General features: G+C 56.0%; 1 protein-coding gene across 2 annotated transcripts; it reads right to left on the reverse strand.

Moving 5' to 3' along the window:
• Positions 1-2,015: 2,015 nt before the first annotated feature.
• Slc2a5 (solute carrier family 2 member 5) lies at positions 2,016-16,322 on the reverse strand. 2 transcript variants are annotated; one of them, XM_004639723.2, is made up of 12 exons: positions 16,237-16,322; positions 11,096-11,194; positions 10,560-10,720; positions 9,213-9,337; positions 7,067-7,219; positions 4,948-5,073; positions 4,667-4,854; positions 4,468-4,578; positions 3,893-3,994; positions 3,357-3,432; positions 2,886-3,013; positions 2,016-2,802 (listed from the first exon to the last, which is right to left on the reverse strand). In XM_004639723.2, the coding sequence occupies exons 1-12, from the start codon at positions 16,270-16,272 to the stop codon at positions 2,599-2,601; spliced, it is 1,509 nt and encodes a 502-aa protein (XP_004639780.1). In that variant the 5' UTR covers positions 16,273-16,322; the 3' UTR covers positions 2,016-2,598. The 2 variants fall into 2 exon arrangements, with proteins under 2 accessions (XP_004639780.1, XP_023555184.1); XM_023699416.1 differs by lacking the exon at positions 4,948-5,073.
• Between the last annotated feature and the right edge of the window lie 412 nt (positions 16,323-16,734).

Raw genomic sequence — 16,734 nt, forward strand, 5'->3', positions numbered from 1 at the left:
CAAGACACTTGCATGTGGAAAAAACGAACAGCTCACACATCCATCAGGGATGGATAAATAAAATGGTGAAGTGTTTTAAAAATGTAAGCCTCCACGCTATATTTTGGTCCCACTCTCTATGGCTGTGCCAACCCGAAAGCCCCCATCGTGTCTGATCTCGGAAGCTAAGCGAGGCTGGGCCAGGTTAGTCCTTGGGTGGAAGACATCCACGCTGTATTTTGATTGTACTGCGTATGCCCAGGTTCCAGGGATTAGGCTTAGATGCCTTTGAAAAGCTGTTATTCTTTTCAAAGATAACTGATAACCAACCAGTTATCTTTGCATTTGTTACTGGAGAAACTCAGATGTGGGTCCCTCACGACCAGTGGGCTCTGTAACCTCTGGGCTCAGTCGCAGTGTCGTGCCTAGTGTCATGCCTAGTGCCCTGCATGGATGCTGTGTGTCTGTCCTCTGCCTTTCTCTGAGTGCCTACCACAACAGTCCAGGCGATGGAGAACCCATGCTCCTTCCTGTTGCTGTTTCTGCTTAGCACATCCTTGTCCCAGGCCTCAAGTCCACTGAGGTCCCAGTGGGGCCGTCATCTCCAATACCCGTGTACTGGAGCTCAGTGGGGACGGGAGCTACAGGTGTAGCACAGCCCAGGGTCCTCCGGCTCCAGGAAGCTTCGTGCGGTCAGATGCAGGTTACAGATAATAGAAGGGCTTATTAAGGGAATTCACTCCTGCGCCTTTAGAGGCTGAGAGAACCCAGCACATACCACTGGCAAGGCGACGACTCTGGGCACCTGGGAATGCGGCCCAGTCCAAAGGTAAAGGCCCCAGGCTCCCAGAAGCTGCCAGTGTAAGTCCTGAGGTCCCAGGGCCAGAGTCTGGAGTTTTGATGACCAAGGTCAAGAGAGGAAGAACGTGTCACAGGCACAGCAGTAAGAGAGAGGAGCACACCCGCTGCGCCTGCCCTCTGCACTCCTTTCCTGTCTTCTCCATCCGGGGCCCATGGGTGGAAGGGTTCCACCCACACGGAGGACGGGCCGTCCCTGATCGCTGGCGCATGCGTGGTCCTGCCCGTGCAGCTGGTGCTCTGCACCGGTGGCACCTGCTGCCTGTGATGGTCACTGCTGCCTGAGTGTACATGGGACTCTCCAAGTGCCTTCCTGCCTGTCTCCTCTCCAGGTGCCCTGACTGGGTACCCACAGCTGTGTCCTGTCTGCACGCTGGCTCGCTGTCCTGGGTAGAGGTCACTTGCTGTGTTTTACTTGTGAGTTTGTCTTTAGTTGCATGCTGTCCCCAAGCACTGTGACTGGCTCCGAGTACTTAACACCTAGCACTGATCTGAGCACTGACGCTGCTAAGTCCCATCAGTTCGCACAGTGGCGCTGGGAGGTGTGTAAGGCACAGAAGGGCTAAGTGACCTGTGCACAGGGCACAGCTGATAGGTGAGTGGCAGAAACCAGCTCTGAATCCAGGGAGTGGACAGGGAGCCGCTAAAATCGCATCCCCAGTGTGTCCTGTGATCTGGGCCTCCAGTATTGTGCGCCGAATGCATTGCGGCATCGTGGTCCCCAGCCCCAGGAGTGTGGGAGCCCGCTTGCCAGCTGCTCTGGCTGTGGCCACCTGAACCTTGTGGGAGAAGCCGGCACAGCCATCTGTGGTGTCCTTGTCCTCACGTCCAGGCTTTCCTGCTGCTCTATGTGCCTTCCTTGTTATTTTCTGAGACAGGGTCTAGCCCAGGCTAGCTTCAAGCTCCTGGCGATTGTCCTGCCTCAGCCTCCCGAGGGCTGGGATGACGGGTGTACACCACCACGCCCGCTGCGCCTGCCCTCTGCACGCATGCTCACTGCGGCGTTCACTTTCACGCGCGCCTTTCCTAGGGGGCCTCTCCTCCCTACCCTAGTCTCAGCACTGGGCTCCGGATGTTCACCACCCCCAGTGACAGCTGTGCCCCGTGGCCTTGTGGGTGCCAACCGTGAGGCCCGATGGCTGAGGCTCGTTGCCCCAGCTGCTCACAGCCGCCCTGCGTCTTGGCCAGCGCAGCCAGGTGTGTTTTATTGGCTCTATAGACACAGCTCCATTTTCCACTCGACTCAGTAGCTGTCTCCCGGGAACCGATCCCCAGCTTTCTCTGTGCCATATTCCTGACACCCCACTTTCCCAGACAGGCGTTTCTGAAACAGGGCTCAGGTCAAAGCCTGAATTCAGTTCTGCACAAAAGCTTGGGCCCCAGGAGGTCCCAAGAGTTGCGTGGGGGCCACAGAGAAGGGCTGGTTTCACTGGCAAAATTGAATTCCTCCCCTCTGGCTCTGTGGCAGCTGACTTGGTTAGAAAGTCTGTGCCAAGCCACCCCATCTGGTTTACCACAGGGGTGACAAGTGGCTGTCCATCCCAGGGCTGGTGGCTGGCCAGGCTGCAGGGGACAGTGGGCATTGAGGGAAGCAGAGAAGCACACCACACTGACCCTGCTGGGCAGGGCGGTCGGCCACGCAGCCTGTGTCCCAGCCCAGGCACATCTCCAGTCTGGATGTCACAGACAACTGGAAATCAGGAAGTGAATCCCAGGAAAAAATGTGGGCTGACAAGGAACTGGGCTCCTCCCTGGGTGGTGTCACTGCCTCTCAGTGACTGGTGGGAGGTCAGCCAGCTCCTCCTTGTCGGTGTGCACTGAGGACACCTTGTTCATCTTGGCGAAGGTCTGGTTGATCTCGACGAAGGTCCTGTTCTTGGTCTCTGGGATGACCATGGCGATGTAGATGGTGGTAAGGAGGCAGATCACCGCGAAGAGGATGAAGCTGTAGGGCCCGAGGCCCTCCTGTGGGGCGGAAGCGGCTGGTGAGCCTGGCCGACCATCCACCCAGGGACAGCATCAAGTGCTGGCAGCTGAGCCCCGCTCACCTGGATGAACGGGAAGATGAGGCCCACGGTGAAGTTGGACAGCCAGTGCACACTGCCCCCAACCATGAAGGCGGCTGCCCGCGAGGACTGTAGGAAGATCTCCGTGATGAGCAGCGCTGGGATGGGACCTGGCGGGGAAGGTGGAGAGGCTGGTGGCTCCCTGGGGCGGCCAGGTCAGGCCCTCGGGCTGACCTGTACCTCAGGGGCTGGCAAAAGGGCAGTGGCAGTTCTTGGGGGCACCTGGGGTGGGGCATCTGTCTAGCACAGTGGCCGACGTCCTGTCACCCTGCCCATCACTCAGCTGGCAGGCTCCGGTCTACTTGGCAGATTTCCCATTTGCACTAATTACGCCCCCTGCCTGGCCTCGGTTAGCACAAGAGGGAGAGGGGCAAAGCCCCTGCAAGGATGCGTGTCCCTTCCCCAGTGTCGATGAGGGCCACCAGAACCCCGAAGCCAGCTCCCGTCACGTACTGGGCCCGATGGCGTGTCCTATGACGTAGATGATAACACAGGCGATGCTGATATAGGGCATCCAGGAGAGCTGGTCCTGTGGGGTGGAGGTGGGGGGAAGCAGCTGTTAGCACCTGGCAGAGACAGACAAGGTGGAAAGCCAGGGTGATGGCACAGGCCTGGGACCCCAGCATGTTGGAGGCTGAGGCAGCAGGAGCACCATGAGTTTGAGGCCAGCCTGAACTACATCATGAGATGCTCCCTCAAAAAAAAAAAAAAAAAAGCGAAAAACAGCAGCAGTAGTGGAGACCTCAGGAGCCTTGGTCCCCAGAGGGCCAGGTGCTGTGCCAGGAGCAGGGCCTGTCACCTGTCCCCAACCCCCAGGGAGGCAGCTGAGAGGAGGCTGAGGACTGCTGGGTAGGAGGGGATAGAGCAAGGGTCCCCATTATTGGAGAGGCTGTATCTCCTAAGCCAGGTTTGTGTGCCCTCTCCTTTCCCCACACAAGGGAACCTGGGTCCTATCACAGGTAGGGCCACCGGCTCCTGCCGCTCCTTACCTGCAGTGCCAGGGCCACCGTGAGCACCACACAGGCTGAGAGGCAGGTGGAGAAGCCAAGCAGCAGCAGCAGGCGACGGCCCCAGAGCTCCACCACGAACACCTGGGCATGAGGAGGAGGAGGAAGAAGGCGGGCGGGGACTGAGTGAGGCTCAGGAGCCAGTGTCAGGGCCGCGGGGCCACAGTGCCTGGCCTGCATCAAGGCAGCCCCCCACCCTCTGAGGGTCCTGGGGCCACGTGCCTGCCCACGCTGTGCATGCAAATGCACGCTCATTGCACACCCATTGCACACTCATTGCCCAAACCGCACAGTGCTCCGGGGCTCCAGCTGCCTGCTCATCAATGAAATGAGGGCTCTCTAATCCCATAGCCCTAATCCTAAGGATTCCCACAGCACAGATACCAAGGTCTAGGCAGGGACCCCAGGACTCCCACACCCAGGACCCCTTGACTCCTGGCCTTCTCTGGGGGATCATGGGTGCTCCCCATCACACGTAGGGCCAGGAAGCTGGGGCGTGAGGGTTCTCGAGAGGGTTGCCACCTCAGATGTTGGGCCTGGCTAGGCGGGGCACTCACGGTACAGATGGTCATGAACACGTTGACGGCACCTGTGCCGGCCGTCACGTACTGGACATCGTTGGCCTTGACCCCAGCGCTCAGGTAGATCTGGTCTGCATAGTAGTAGATCTGGAAAGCAATCACCAGGGCTGGCGGAGGGCTCGGGGACAGACAGGGGACGGTCCCCCATGCAGGGACACTGAGGGCTGCCCCATACCGCGTTCACTCCTGACAGCTGCTGGCCGCCCATGAGGACCACGATGGAGATGAGCTGCCAGCGCAGGGACCGCAGGGTGAACAGCCTCCACACGGAGATGGAGCCGGCCGCCTTCTCGGCCTGGTCCTCCTGCCGGATCTCCTCTATGTCCTCAGCCACGTCATCCCAGCCACGCAGCCTCCTCAGCGCTGGGAGGGACACATGAGTGAGTGGAGGGCATCACCCAGGGCTGCAGGGAAGCCAGGACCCCGGGCCGCCCTCCCTCCCCAGGCCAGTGGCACCTTTCTTGGCAGCATCCTCATCCCGCTTCTGAATCAGCAGGTACCTCGGGCTCTCGGGAAAGAAGGGCAGCAGGAGCAACTGCAGCGCTGCGGGGACCCCAGTCAGTCCCAGGAGGATGGGCCAGCCTGCAAGCAAGGGGAGTCACAGTGCTCACTGCCAGCCTGGCCCGGGGACACAGGCTCTGGGAGGGCCAAGACAGCCCTCAGCGGGTAGTTAGCTAAGGGGTGACAGACCAAGGACACCTACTGACTGGCAAAAGAAATTCTCCTTCTGTCACCCAGGGACCTCCGAGGAGAGCTGGCAGGAGCAGCAAGCCGGCATACACCGATGGACACGGTTGTCCTACCCCAAGTGCATGCTCAGAGAAATTTGTGCCTGGCCATGAGGACGGCTGAGATGGAAACCGTCAGAATGTCCCCAATGTCCTGTATGAAGTGGACACACCAGCGGTGGCGTGTGCAGGAAGTTGAACTCCACACTGCGATGACAGCGAAGCCAGCAGCCACGCTGACAGATGTGTCCCCTCCCCCCATCTCTGCTGGGTGAGGATCAGGAAATCATTCTATTAACCACATCACTAATGGGGAAACTGAGGCAAAAACAAGGACAGGGTGGCTATGAATGTCACACAGTGCTGTCTCAGGGTGGGGAGGGCGCAGTTGAAGGCGCACGGCAGGCCTTGGGGTGGAGATGGCTTTCTGGTCCGGGGCTTGGTCACATGGGGGTGGTTTCTATTTCTCTTTTTGTGCCTTTCTCCTTTACTTCTGTTTTTCTGTCCCCCGTTTGTCTCTACTATGGAACATACAGGCCGTGGTTCACAATGCGAATGGTACCCTCCACGAGGAGGCAGTTAGGAGGTTAGCAGTTAGCATTCTTCTCAGAATGGCAGTGCCCACATCACCTGCTCTTTGTCCTGGGCCTCCAGCAGGTGGCCCTCATGGCATCTGTGTGCCGGCCACTGCCCTGGCTGCCCATCAGTAATCCACTCTCTTCCCGGCATCTTTCCCTCGAGGCACTGAGCGAGCTCGGGATGGTTCAACCAGGGAGCCTCCGGGCTGAGTGGGATTCGGTCCCTCACCCCAGACCACTCAGTCATTTGGGAGCAAAGCTGAGATTCAGGCCCAGACACGTTGGGCTAAATGCTCCTGACCATGTGGCCCACGGCAGCCGCCCTGTCCTGAGCACCGAAGACGCTTCTGATCTCCGACAGCAGATCCCACCTACTGAGATGCAAGAGAAATGGTCTGGAATGCCCCCACGTAGACTCTGCGATGCTTTAAATCTAGAATTCCCCAAAGCCTCATGCGCTGGGGCTTCGAGGACGTGGCCGGGGTCCGGGCTTTAGCCAGCTCGCTGTTAGGAGGTGATTGATCTCCTCCCCGCCTTCTGCCCTCACTCTGTCTCTCCCCCACCAGCTATCACCTCCTCTGCCAAAGCCCAGGTCAGCACTGTCCTCTGTGTGTCTGTCACAAGAGTGCCGCTGTCTCTGCGTCCCATGCCCGAGGCAGCTGGGACCCTCAGGGTGTGGTCAGCGCCAGGCCCACACACTGCTAAGGTGACCTTGGACTTGGTGCTCAGCTTCTATCCCAGGAGTGAAGGCGCTGCTAGAGGCTGGCGAAAAGCACCTTAGTGGTTCTGAACGGGGAATGCCGGTGTCCCTTTCAGGGTTTGAGGCTCAAAACCGAGAGGGCAGGTGGTGCAGAAACCGTGCCAGTCACAGGTCCTGGGGCCCCTGCCAGGCGCTGTCCAGGCTCTGCTGCAGAGGTGGACATGGAGTCGGGGCCCTTAAGGTACTCAGCAAGTCCCTGCAGTCGCACGTTCTGCTCTGTGAGATAGGGCTGTCACAGAGCCCTGGACGGCAGGCAGCTGGGGAGCCCCAGCCCAGTGCTGTGCACAGGGGTCCCTGGAGAACAGATACCGAGCGGCCCGAGAGAAAGCTGGCCCTGCCTGTCCCACCCGAGCCTATCTGTTACCACACCCTCACTCAGGGCCTGCCAAACAGCACCCAGTGCTGTGGCTTGGGCAACAGTGGGGACCCTGTGGCAGCCAGGCCACCACAGAGAAAAGACCAGCTGTGGCAGAGCGGAGAGAGCTGGGTGCCACCTGTGGCCCACTCACCCTCGTCATTCGCCAGGGCGTTCCGCAGGCCGAGCAGCTGGGCCACCAGGATGCCGATAGTGATGAAGAGCTGGGGGACCACCCCGAGGGCTCCCCGCAGATGCTTGGGGGCCAGCTCCCCTAAGTACATGGGGACCACGTTGGAAGACACACCTGGGAGGGGACACCATGAGCAAAGGTCAGCATGGGGGAGTCCTCGGAGATTCACGTGGCAACCACCGTATCTGAGTCAGAGCTTCCTCCAAGAATCAGTGGAGAAAGAAAATGCCTTTTTAATTTTTTGAGACAGGGCCTTGTTGTGTAGTTCAGTTTGCCTTCAACTCGCTGTATAGTCCAGGCTGACCTCAATCTCTTGGCAATCCTCCTGCCTCAGCCTCCTCAGTGCTAGGATATGAGGCATGTGCTACTTTTATGTCCTTATTATTATTATTTTTTAACTTTTATTTGTCTTTTTGGGACAGGGTCTTGCTATGCAGTTCAGGCTGGCCTTGAGCTACAACAATTCTCCTGCCTCAGCCTCCCAAACGCTGGGATTACAGGCATGTGCCACCACACCTAGCTAATTAATTCTTAGCCTCTTAGACTTTAAGAAGAGAGAAGTCATATCAGGCAAGCTTCCGACTGGGAGCTGTTGCTCCTCCCTGGGGTCACCTGGGGCACAGTCCCCACCAGACCTCTGAGTTCGGGTCCAAGAAAGGCCACTACTTTTGTGACTGGATGCCCTTGTGCTTGGGAGTGAGTATTCCCTTGATTCATGGTGCCAGAGACCGCAGTCCCGAGCTGCAGTTATTGATTTACATTAACAATCGTCCCGGGGCTGGGGAGATAGCTCAGGGGCATAAGTGCCTGCCTAGCAAGCACAAGGTCCCAAGTTCAATCCCTGGTACCCTAAAACAAACAAACAAACAAAAACAATCACCCCAGCAGGGCAGAGGCTTTGGATCATCTGCATTCTGCATGGTGCCTGCTCTGCCACCGAGTCCCCTCTCCTGGGACGCTGGAAGCTCCCCACTCAGAACAGTGAGGTCTAACGACAGACTCAGGAGAGCGCTTGGCAGCACAGCTCACCCCAGACCCAGGCTGGCCTCGAACTCTGCCCCTCAGCAGCTGCACACAAAGGAATCTGCCAGCCGGGACTCATGGGAGACCTCTGTGGGCTTCCCATCGTCCCTTGAGGGTTGCAAGGTTGCTGTGGTTACCGGCCATCAGCAAGCACAGGGCTGGCAGCAGGATCCATCCTTGCAGTAGCTTGCTTCTCAGCATGATGACCACAGCCCATAGGAAAAACTGCATCACAGAAATAGAGTCTAGGGCTGGGGAGATGGCTCAGTAGAGTAAGCGCTTGCCTGGCAAGCACAGGGTCCTGAGTTCAATCCCCGGTACAGCAAAAAAACAAGCGTTCTTTGAATAAAACTCTCAAAAAAAAAAAAAAAAAAAAAAAAAAAAAAAAAGGCAAAAGAAAAGAAAAAAGAAAGAAAGAAATAGAGTCTACACCAAAGCCTGGTTGTCCTGAACTTACTCCGAGAAATAGCAGAAACAAATATTTCAAGAGAAGATCTTATCACCAGCCACTGATGTCCTGACTTACACTTCAGAAACTACTGATCCTTGGGGCCGGGGAGATGGCTCAGTGGAATAAGTGCTTCCCTGGCAAGCGCAAGGGCCTGAATTCAATCCCCGGTTCCGCAAAAAAAAAAAAAAAAAAGAAAAAGAAACTACTGATCCTGAGATAAAGGACTGGCTCAGACCCTTCTGTACTCCACTTTCTGGATCTGAATCTTTGAAAGAACAGCTTCTTGGCTGGGGGTGGTGGGCACGACTGTAACCTCAGCACCTGGGAGGCTGAGGCCAGCTTGGGCTGTATAGTGATTCGAAGGCCAGCCTGAACTGCATAGTAAGACCTTGTCTCAAAAAACCAGCACACGAACATCAATACCTTTCTTGGGCTGGGGGGTAGCTCCTAAGCGTGTGCGGGACCACAGAGAAGGCGCCCACTCCCTACCTGTGGGGACCCCACAGGGGCTCAGGTGCCTAGGGAAGAGGTGCAGGAGGGAACCTGGGCTCACTGGCCCCTGGGAGCTGGTCCTCCCGCCTCCTCGAGGGTCCCGAGTAACCAAACAGCAAGGCCGTGTGGGGTCATCTCTACCTGCACAGATGCCCACCAGAAGTCTGGAAACTATGATGAGCTCATAGGACTTGGCAACCTTGCTGCACCCCATTAAGATCGCAGGCACAATGGAAAATATGTTGTTGAACAGCAGGGCGCCTTTCCTGCGGAGGAAAGAAAGGTCAGTTGGTTTGGCTTAAGGATTCATTCATTCATTTGTTCATTCATTCACTCACTCAACAAATGCTCTGTGGTGTCTACACTGTGGTTCCACCCAAGTGACAGCTTTCTGGGCCCAGGAACCGGGTAGAGGCCAAGGGCACAGCCCAAGCAGAAGGTCCTCAGCACAGGGAAGCACCATGCAGGGGCGTCAGGGTGATGACAGGGAAAGGCCCCTTATGAAAATACAGCAAAGGGTTTCTAAAATCATCTGTGAACTCAGTGTAACCTTGAACCCCGTGCCGGTGAGGATATTAGAAGAAAAGTACAGGCTGCCCTCCCTATTGTCAGCGCAGCTTCAAAACTCCTGAGTGAAATAGCAGTGGATTGAACTGAACATGGCATAGACAATTGTTAGTATACTCATCATACAAAAGTTTATTTTGGGGGCCAGGGAGATGGCTCAGTGGAATAAGCGCTTCCCTGGCAAGCGCAAGGGCCTGAGTTCAATCCCCTGTTCTTCCAAAAAAACAAAACAAAAGCAAAAATAAAATCCAGCCCACTCCACAGTGGCCAGCGTGGTGCTTGCCTACGTCCCATCACATGGGAGACTAGGTGGCTGTTACCCTCTTTTTTTTTTTTTTTTCTGTTACCCTCTTGTCATGATAAGGTTTAGGCCTGTGCTCAAAAATTTACTGATGCTGGAGCTGGGTCAGTGGTACACATTGTCATCAGGAGGCTGAGGCGGGAGGATCGCAAGTTTGAGGCCAGCCTGAGTAATGTAGCAAGACTGTCTCAAAATAAACATTAGAAAATACGTAAGTAGGGCCGGCCAAATAGCTCAGTGGATTAAAACACCTGCAAGCAGGTACAGGGGCTGGGTGTCCGATCCACTGGCCTGCTGTTCCGGCCCAGCCCCCGGGGGATGGCAATTGAGACTGCGTGTGGTGGCACGCGCCTATAATCCCAGCTCTTGGGAGGTTGTAAACAGGAGGATTACTACCAGCCTGATCTAGTAGTGAGACTGTGAACACCCTGTAGACTCTTCCCTAAAGTACAAGATAAATAAATAAATAAAATACGTAAGTGGAAAGGGCTGGGAATGTAGCTCAGGGGTTGAGCAATTGCCTAGCATGTGTGAGGTCCTGGGTTCATTCCCTAGGACTGGGAAACAAACAAACCAACAAAAAACCTCAGAAAACAAGAGTTGAAACTCCCCTCCCTTACCTGCCAAGTTTATTCACCAAGGGCCCGACCAGGAGGGACCCGAGGAAGCCCCCAAATGGGAACATGGACACAGTCAGAGACCACAGCAGCGTGACGTGGACGGGCGTCATGTACTCCCCAGTGCGGTTGTAGTAGGTTTCATTGTAAAACTGCTTCATGAACTGCGGATAAGAACACGGGCTGGAGTCACCCCCTTTGGCTTTGCATAAAGAACGGTGGAAGTCAGTTGAATGCCAGGGGTGTGTGTGTGTGTGTGTGTGTGTGTGTGTGTGTGTGTGTGTGTGTTTCCTGGTGACGTCAGGAAGAGGGAAGGGGCTGGGACACAGGGCCGGGCGCACTGGGCTCTGGGATGCCGCCGCCCTCACCACAGTGACAGCTACGTGATGGGGCCTCCTCGAGAGTAGCAGGGCTAGATGTTGTGTGTCTCCCCCAGAAGTAAAGGCTGGGGACCTGGGTACCCCTCCTGTGCCTGTGTCCCCGCAGATCTGTGCCATGTACCCTCAGGGGCCCCCATCTGCTCCCCAAGCCAGACCTACCTCAGAGGGCGAGTTGACTGCGGACACATTGTACCCATACTGGAAGGATGAGCCGAAGGCGGCGATCAGTGTGGCCAAGGCCAGCACCAGCGTCAGCCTCTGCAGGAGAGGGGCACAGGTTGGGGGCAGCAGGGTGCCGGGCCGCAGGCTCAGCCCCATGGGGAGCAGCGATGCCCTGGAATCTGAGCTCTGTGGGTGCCCAGCCCCCTTACCCTGAGCAGCTCCTGGGATCTTTGGGCTCTGGTAACCCTCTGTCCAGGGCCTGGCCTGTGCTCATGGGTGCGGACAGCACCCTGGGTCTCTACTCTTCAGATGCCACACCCTCTTCCCAACTGTGACTGTCCTGAGGTCTCCAGGCCACTGGATGGGGTGTGGCCAGAAAGAAACCAAGTCCAGCACCCCATCGAGCATACGGTCATGGGCTATGCTGCCATCCCTGCCCTGGGACATGTCCATGCTCAGGCTTTGTCTGAGACAAACTCTGAAAATCCAAGAGAAAGAAGGAAACTTTCACACCAGGAACTCGGCAGGGCAGGAGGGTGCAGAGCTGGAGGCCAGCTTGGCTGCCCAGCAAGCTCAAGTCTGGCCTGGACTGGGCTTTGAGACTGGGTCTCCAACGATGAGAAATAAAAAGAGAAAAAAAGATGGAGCCAGAGAGACAGCTAAGTGGTGTAAGGGGCACAACGGCATTTGCCTGTGACCTCAGCAGTCTAATGACTGAGGCAGGATCATCCAAAGTTTGAGGCCTACAGGGCTGGGGAGACAGCTCAGCAAATAAGTGCTTGCCTGGCAAGTGCAGGGACCTGAGTTCAATCCCCGGTACAAAAACCCCACAAAAAACAGAAATCAAAGTTTGAGGCCAGCTGGGCAATTTGGGGCCCATAGGCCCAATGTGAGAAGCCAGGGTTCACAGCCAATACCACAAAAATGGAAGGAAGAAAGGAGGGAGGGAGGAAGGAAAAGGAAGAGCAAAAAGAAACCAGGTAGAGGTCAAGCCTTCTCATCTGACTGAGACGTTCTTGCTTCACCCAGTGGGCAGACCAGTGGCTAACTGGCTGCTCTTTATCAAACTGACGAGGGGGCTCATCCAGCCAGAAGTCCTCTCTGGTAAGGCTGCGGGGGTGGGAGCACCCCATGGAGAAACCTCCAACAGCCTCACACCCCTGGGGGCCGCTGGGGGCAGGTGACAGCGCATGGGGAAGGTCTGGTCTTGGCACTTCTATGCACCCACTTGCGTAGGGACACGTGGCTCAGCACCTCCCATCAGGCTGGCTCTGCGTGTGCATTCATTCACTTATTCATTCACTTATTCATTCACTTATTCACTCACTTATTCACTCATCCATTCATTCAGTCACTCACTCACTCATCCATTCATTCACTCAGTCACTCGCTCATCCATTCATTCATTCAGTCACTCACTCATCCATCCATTCATTCATTCATTCATTCATTCATTCAGTCACTCGCTCATCCATTCATTCATTCATTCATTCAGTCACTCGCTCATCCATTCATTCATTCATTAGTCACTCGCTCATCCATTCACTCATTCACTCAGTCAGCCAGCACAGTGAGCCCCACGTGTTTAAGTGCCAAGGATGTGGTGCTCTTGCTTTGCTCTGTTGGGAAAGAGGGGAAGGGAGAGAGGGATCCAGATCCCTCTCAAATTACCTTCCTGGGAAGATGGCAGCAACCAAAGCTGCCACTTCCTTCCCCCAGCAGGGCACCTCCTGGGCACCAGGGGTGGTGACCAACGTCCTCACGTTTGAAGTCAGCAGTGCAGTCCCAGGCACTGCTCCCTGGGAGCTGCTTGGTCTCAGGGCTGCTGTGCTCCCCGCTCTCAGGAGGCTGAGACAGGAGGATCACTGTGGGTCTGAAGCCCACCTGGGCTATATAGTGGGATTAAAGCCAGCCTGAGTGACACAGGCAAGACCTGCATGGTTTGGGGACTCAGTAGAGTAAAGCAAAGGGCTTGGCATCCACAAGGGGAGCAGGGCTGCTTCCTTCCCATGCAGGGCCATTGACGGCCAAGCACGTTATCAGCTTTCAGGAAAAGCAAAGGGCGGGCCAGGCTGGAAAGGTCTGCAGCCCTCTCCCAAGTGAGACACAGAGAGGGACAACCGTGGGACCAAAAATTCTGCTCCCAGGTGGGAACCCAAGAGCAAGCTGTGTGTCCGTGCAAACCCAAACCCAGTCTTTATAGCAGCACCAAGGTCCTCAGGTGGGAGCCAGCCAGGTGGCCACCAACTGATACAGGGACAAAGATGACACAGTGTGTGCCCACAATGGCCATAGAAAGAAATGAAGGACCTCAAGGTTGGTGACGCACGCCTGTGGGCTCACACCCTGGGAGGCTGAGGCAGGACGACTTCGTGTTGCTCTGGGTTCAATCCCCAGGACCACATAGGAAAAAAAGAACAAAGGATGAAAAGAAAAGAAAAGTATGAAGGGCTGGCACACACTAGTGGTACGAAGTGGATGACACTTGAGAACACAGCTCTGAGGAAGTGGCCATAGGCCAGCTGCTGTGTGGCTATACTTGTGTGTCACATCCAGGACAGCCGAGGCCCCGGGGATACCCTCCTGGGTGCTGGGAGGGCAGGCGTGCCCACTCCGCCCATGTTAGGTTATTTTCCGTTTGCAATGGGTTTGTCAGGATACAGCCTCACCCTAAGCTGAGATGCATCCGTCCTGAAGGTGTGCAACCAGTGTTGCTGCACACTCACACACAGCCTGCGCGTGTAATCACCGCAGGGGATCTACTCTCCCAGCAGGAAATGTCAAGAGCTGGAGGCGGCGTCATTAACCACAGCCGGGCGCCCCACACAGGACAGAAGGCCTGCGCCCCACACAGGTCGGAAGGCCTGCCCAGCCACAGGCGGAAACTTTGCACTCCGCAGGACGCGCTCTCTCCCCGGGGCCTGGCAACGGCTGCTCTGTTCTGCTTCTGTGAGTTTGGCTTTTTTTAGATTCCACAAACCAGCGAGATTATGCAATGGGACTTTTGTTGTTGTTGTTGAGACAGGGTCTCGGTGTGTAGCTCAGGCTGGCCTTGAACTCGCCACGGAGCCCAGGCTGTGGGAGCTTTCAGCGGTCCTGCTGCCTCAGCCTCCGGCCTGCCGGGATGATGGGCATGCTAGGAGGTACCAGGGAAGTCACTCGCTTTGGAACACTAAACCAGCTGTGGGGGACACTCCACAAAATACAGCTTCTCACTTTCTAACCCACCTTGTGAGGGTTGGGGATATAGCTCAGCCACACAGCGCCTGCCTGGCAAGGATAAGGTCCCAGTACCAAAAAAGAAATGAAAGTAAATAAAGCACTTTAGCGGGGGGCGATAGGGGGAGAAGGGACAGTTCAACAATCTGAAATCGCTGTAAAATGCTTTGCTGTAGCTTTTCTTCTTCCTCTGTTTCATTGTTTCCCCAGGTCCAAGTCAGCTGGCAGGTCCCAGCCCCTTCTCTTTACATTCGGACATCCAAAGGCCAGGGAGAGGAAGGCCACGGGGGCCACAGCTCTGAGGGACAGAGAGCTGGCATCCCCACCCCCACTCTGTGAGATCCCAGCTCAGCAGCATACTGGCCCCGGGCCATGGAGTCAAGAGGTGTGCTGTGCCCACCCAGCCTCTGCCCGGGGCCACTGGAGTCCTTGCTACCCTCCCCCCACAGGTGCTGCCCTCTTCTGTCCCTCAGGCCCAGAGCTGACCAGGACCTCCTTGACCCCAAGTCTCTAAGTCTTTCCTATCAGACAGAGGTGGTAACATTTGATTTGTCCAATTCTTCCTTGGCTTGGCTTTTTGAGACAGGGTACCACTATATAGCCCAGGCTGACCTCGAACTCTCAGTGATCCTCCTGCCTCAGCCTCCCAAGTGCTGGGGTCACAGGCATGTACCACCATACCTGGAAGTATTATACTTTCTTGTGAAATCCAAACAAGAGGGGTTGGGGAGATAGCTCAGTAGAATAAGGGCTTGCCTGGCAAGTGCAAGGGCCTGAGTTCAGTCTCCGGTTCCACAAAAAAAAAAAAAAAGAAATCCAAACAAGATAATCCCTGTGAAGGTGCTTGGCAAACCCTAAACACAATGATTCGGAAGGCTGTGTGTTTTCTGCCATGTAGGGACATTATTAGCTTTTCATATAAGGAAAAAGGCACCAGTGGACCTGGTGGCTGGGGACTGGGGCTCCATTAAGAACCCTGTGACCCATGTGACACCTGTGCCACAGAGAATTACCCCTTGTGCCAAGGGGGCCACGCAGTCACTTAGTGGCGAGTGCAGCGTGTGCCACACACCACATGCATCACCATCTCTTTCAGTCATCCCAGCGCCCAGGAGGTGGAGGGCAATCGACTACTCCCATTCTACAGATGAGAAAGGAGAGGAGGTGCAGGAGAGTGAACAGCCGGGGCTTTTGCCTGGGCACCCTCTCTGAGTTCCCACGATGCTGAGTAGGTCTGGGTCCCCACAGCAAGCAGCCCACACCCGCGCCTGAATCCAAAATATGTCTTGCACAAATGTGTGCTCCAGGGGCCGAGGAGATAGCTCAGTAGAAAAAGCGCTTGCCTGGCAAGCGCAAGGTCCTGAGTTCAATCCCCGGTTCCACAAAAAACAAACCAACAAATAAATGTGTGCTCCATACAGGGCGAGGTGGTGCACATCTGTCATACCAGCACTCAGCAGCTGAGGCAGGAGGATCGCTGGGCATATGAGCCCAACCTGGGCCGCAGTAGTGAGTTCAAGACCAGCCTGGACTACATAGCAGGACCCTATCTTAAAAGCAAAAAAACCAAGAAAATGTGTACACCAAGCAGATGCTATTGTGCTGGGGGGAAAAAAACTAATTCCTTGAGTGTTAATACATTCATTTTTTTTTTTCATATGTTTTCTCTCTATGCCATCCAGGGTGGCCTCAGACTGTGGTCCCCGTGCCTCAGCCTCCCTAGATGCTGGCAAGGCAGTGCCCAACGCCCAGCCCCGCTGGTGGGCGTCTTTTCAACAGCTGTTCTGGGAGAATGATTCTCCAAGGCACCTGTCAGAAAGCTCAGCTCCAAGGCCCATCCTGTGACCGCGACCCGGTGGACCGGGGCCCGCGGGGTGGGACCGCGGGGGTCCTTCCCAGGAGGCCCTCAGGGCACTCACCCCTTTCTTCTTCTTCGGGTCTGCAGGCTGGTCCATCGCTGCTCTGCCTCTCTAAGCTGCGCACACTGTAGCGGCAGAAAGACAAGCGGTGCACTTTGGCCTCCGCCCGCGGCCAAGTGCATTTTTATAGCCAGCCCGAGTCTAAATAACCCCTTCGGCACCCGACGGCCTCCCTCTCACTTCTGCTTTTAAACCATGTGTCCGGCTGGCTGTCTGCAGTGTCCTCCTCGCGGCTGGTGACTGCCAGTGCATTTTAGGCAGGAGCATATGGACCGCAGCTGCTGTCCTGACCCCACAGGACCCCAAAGACTGGGGACCTGCCAGCGGGGCGCCTCCAATTCTCTGAAGTGCAGAGTCAGTTCTGCCCAAGTATAACCCCCTTTTCTGGTGGCGGGCATCAGACTCAGGACCTTGAGCATGCTAAGTCCCTGCTCTGACACTGAGCCACAGCCCCGGGCCCCTCAAGAGATTTTGGACTGAATTTCTTATTTTCGTTTA

The sequence above is a fragment of the Octodon degus genome, unplaced genomic scaffold (assembly GCF_000260255.1).
Source record: "Octodon degus isolate 3935 unplaced genomic scaffold, OctDeg1.0 scaffold00113, whole genome shotgun sequence".
NCBI classification, from domain to species: Eukaryota; Metazoa; Chordata; class Mammalia; order Rodentia; family Octodontidae; genus Octodon; species Octodon degus.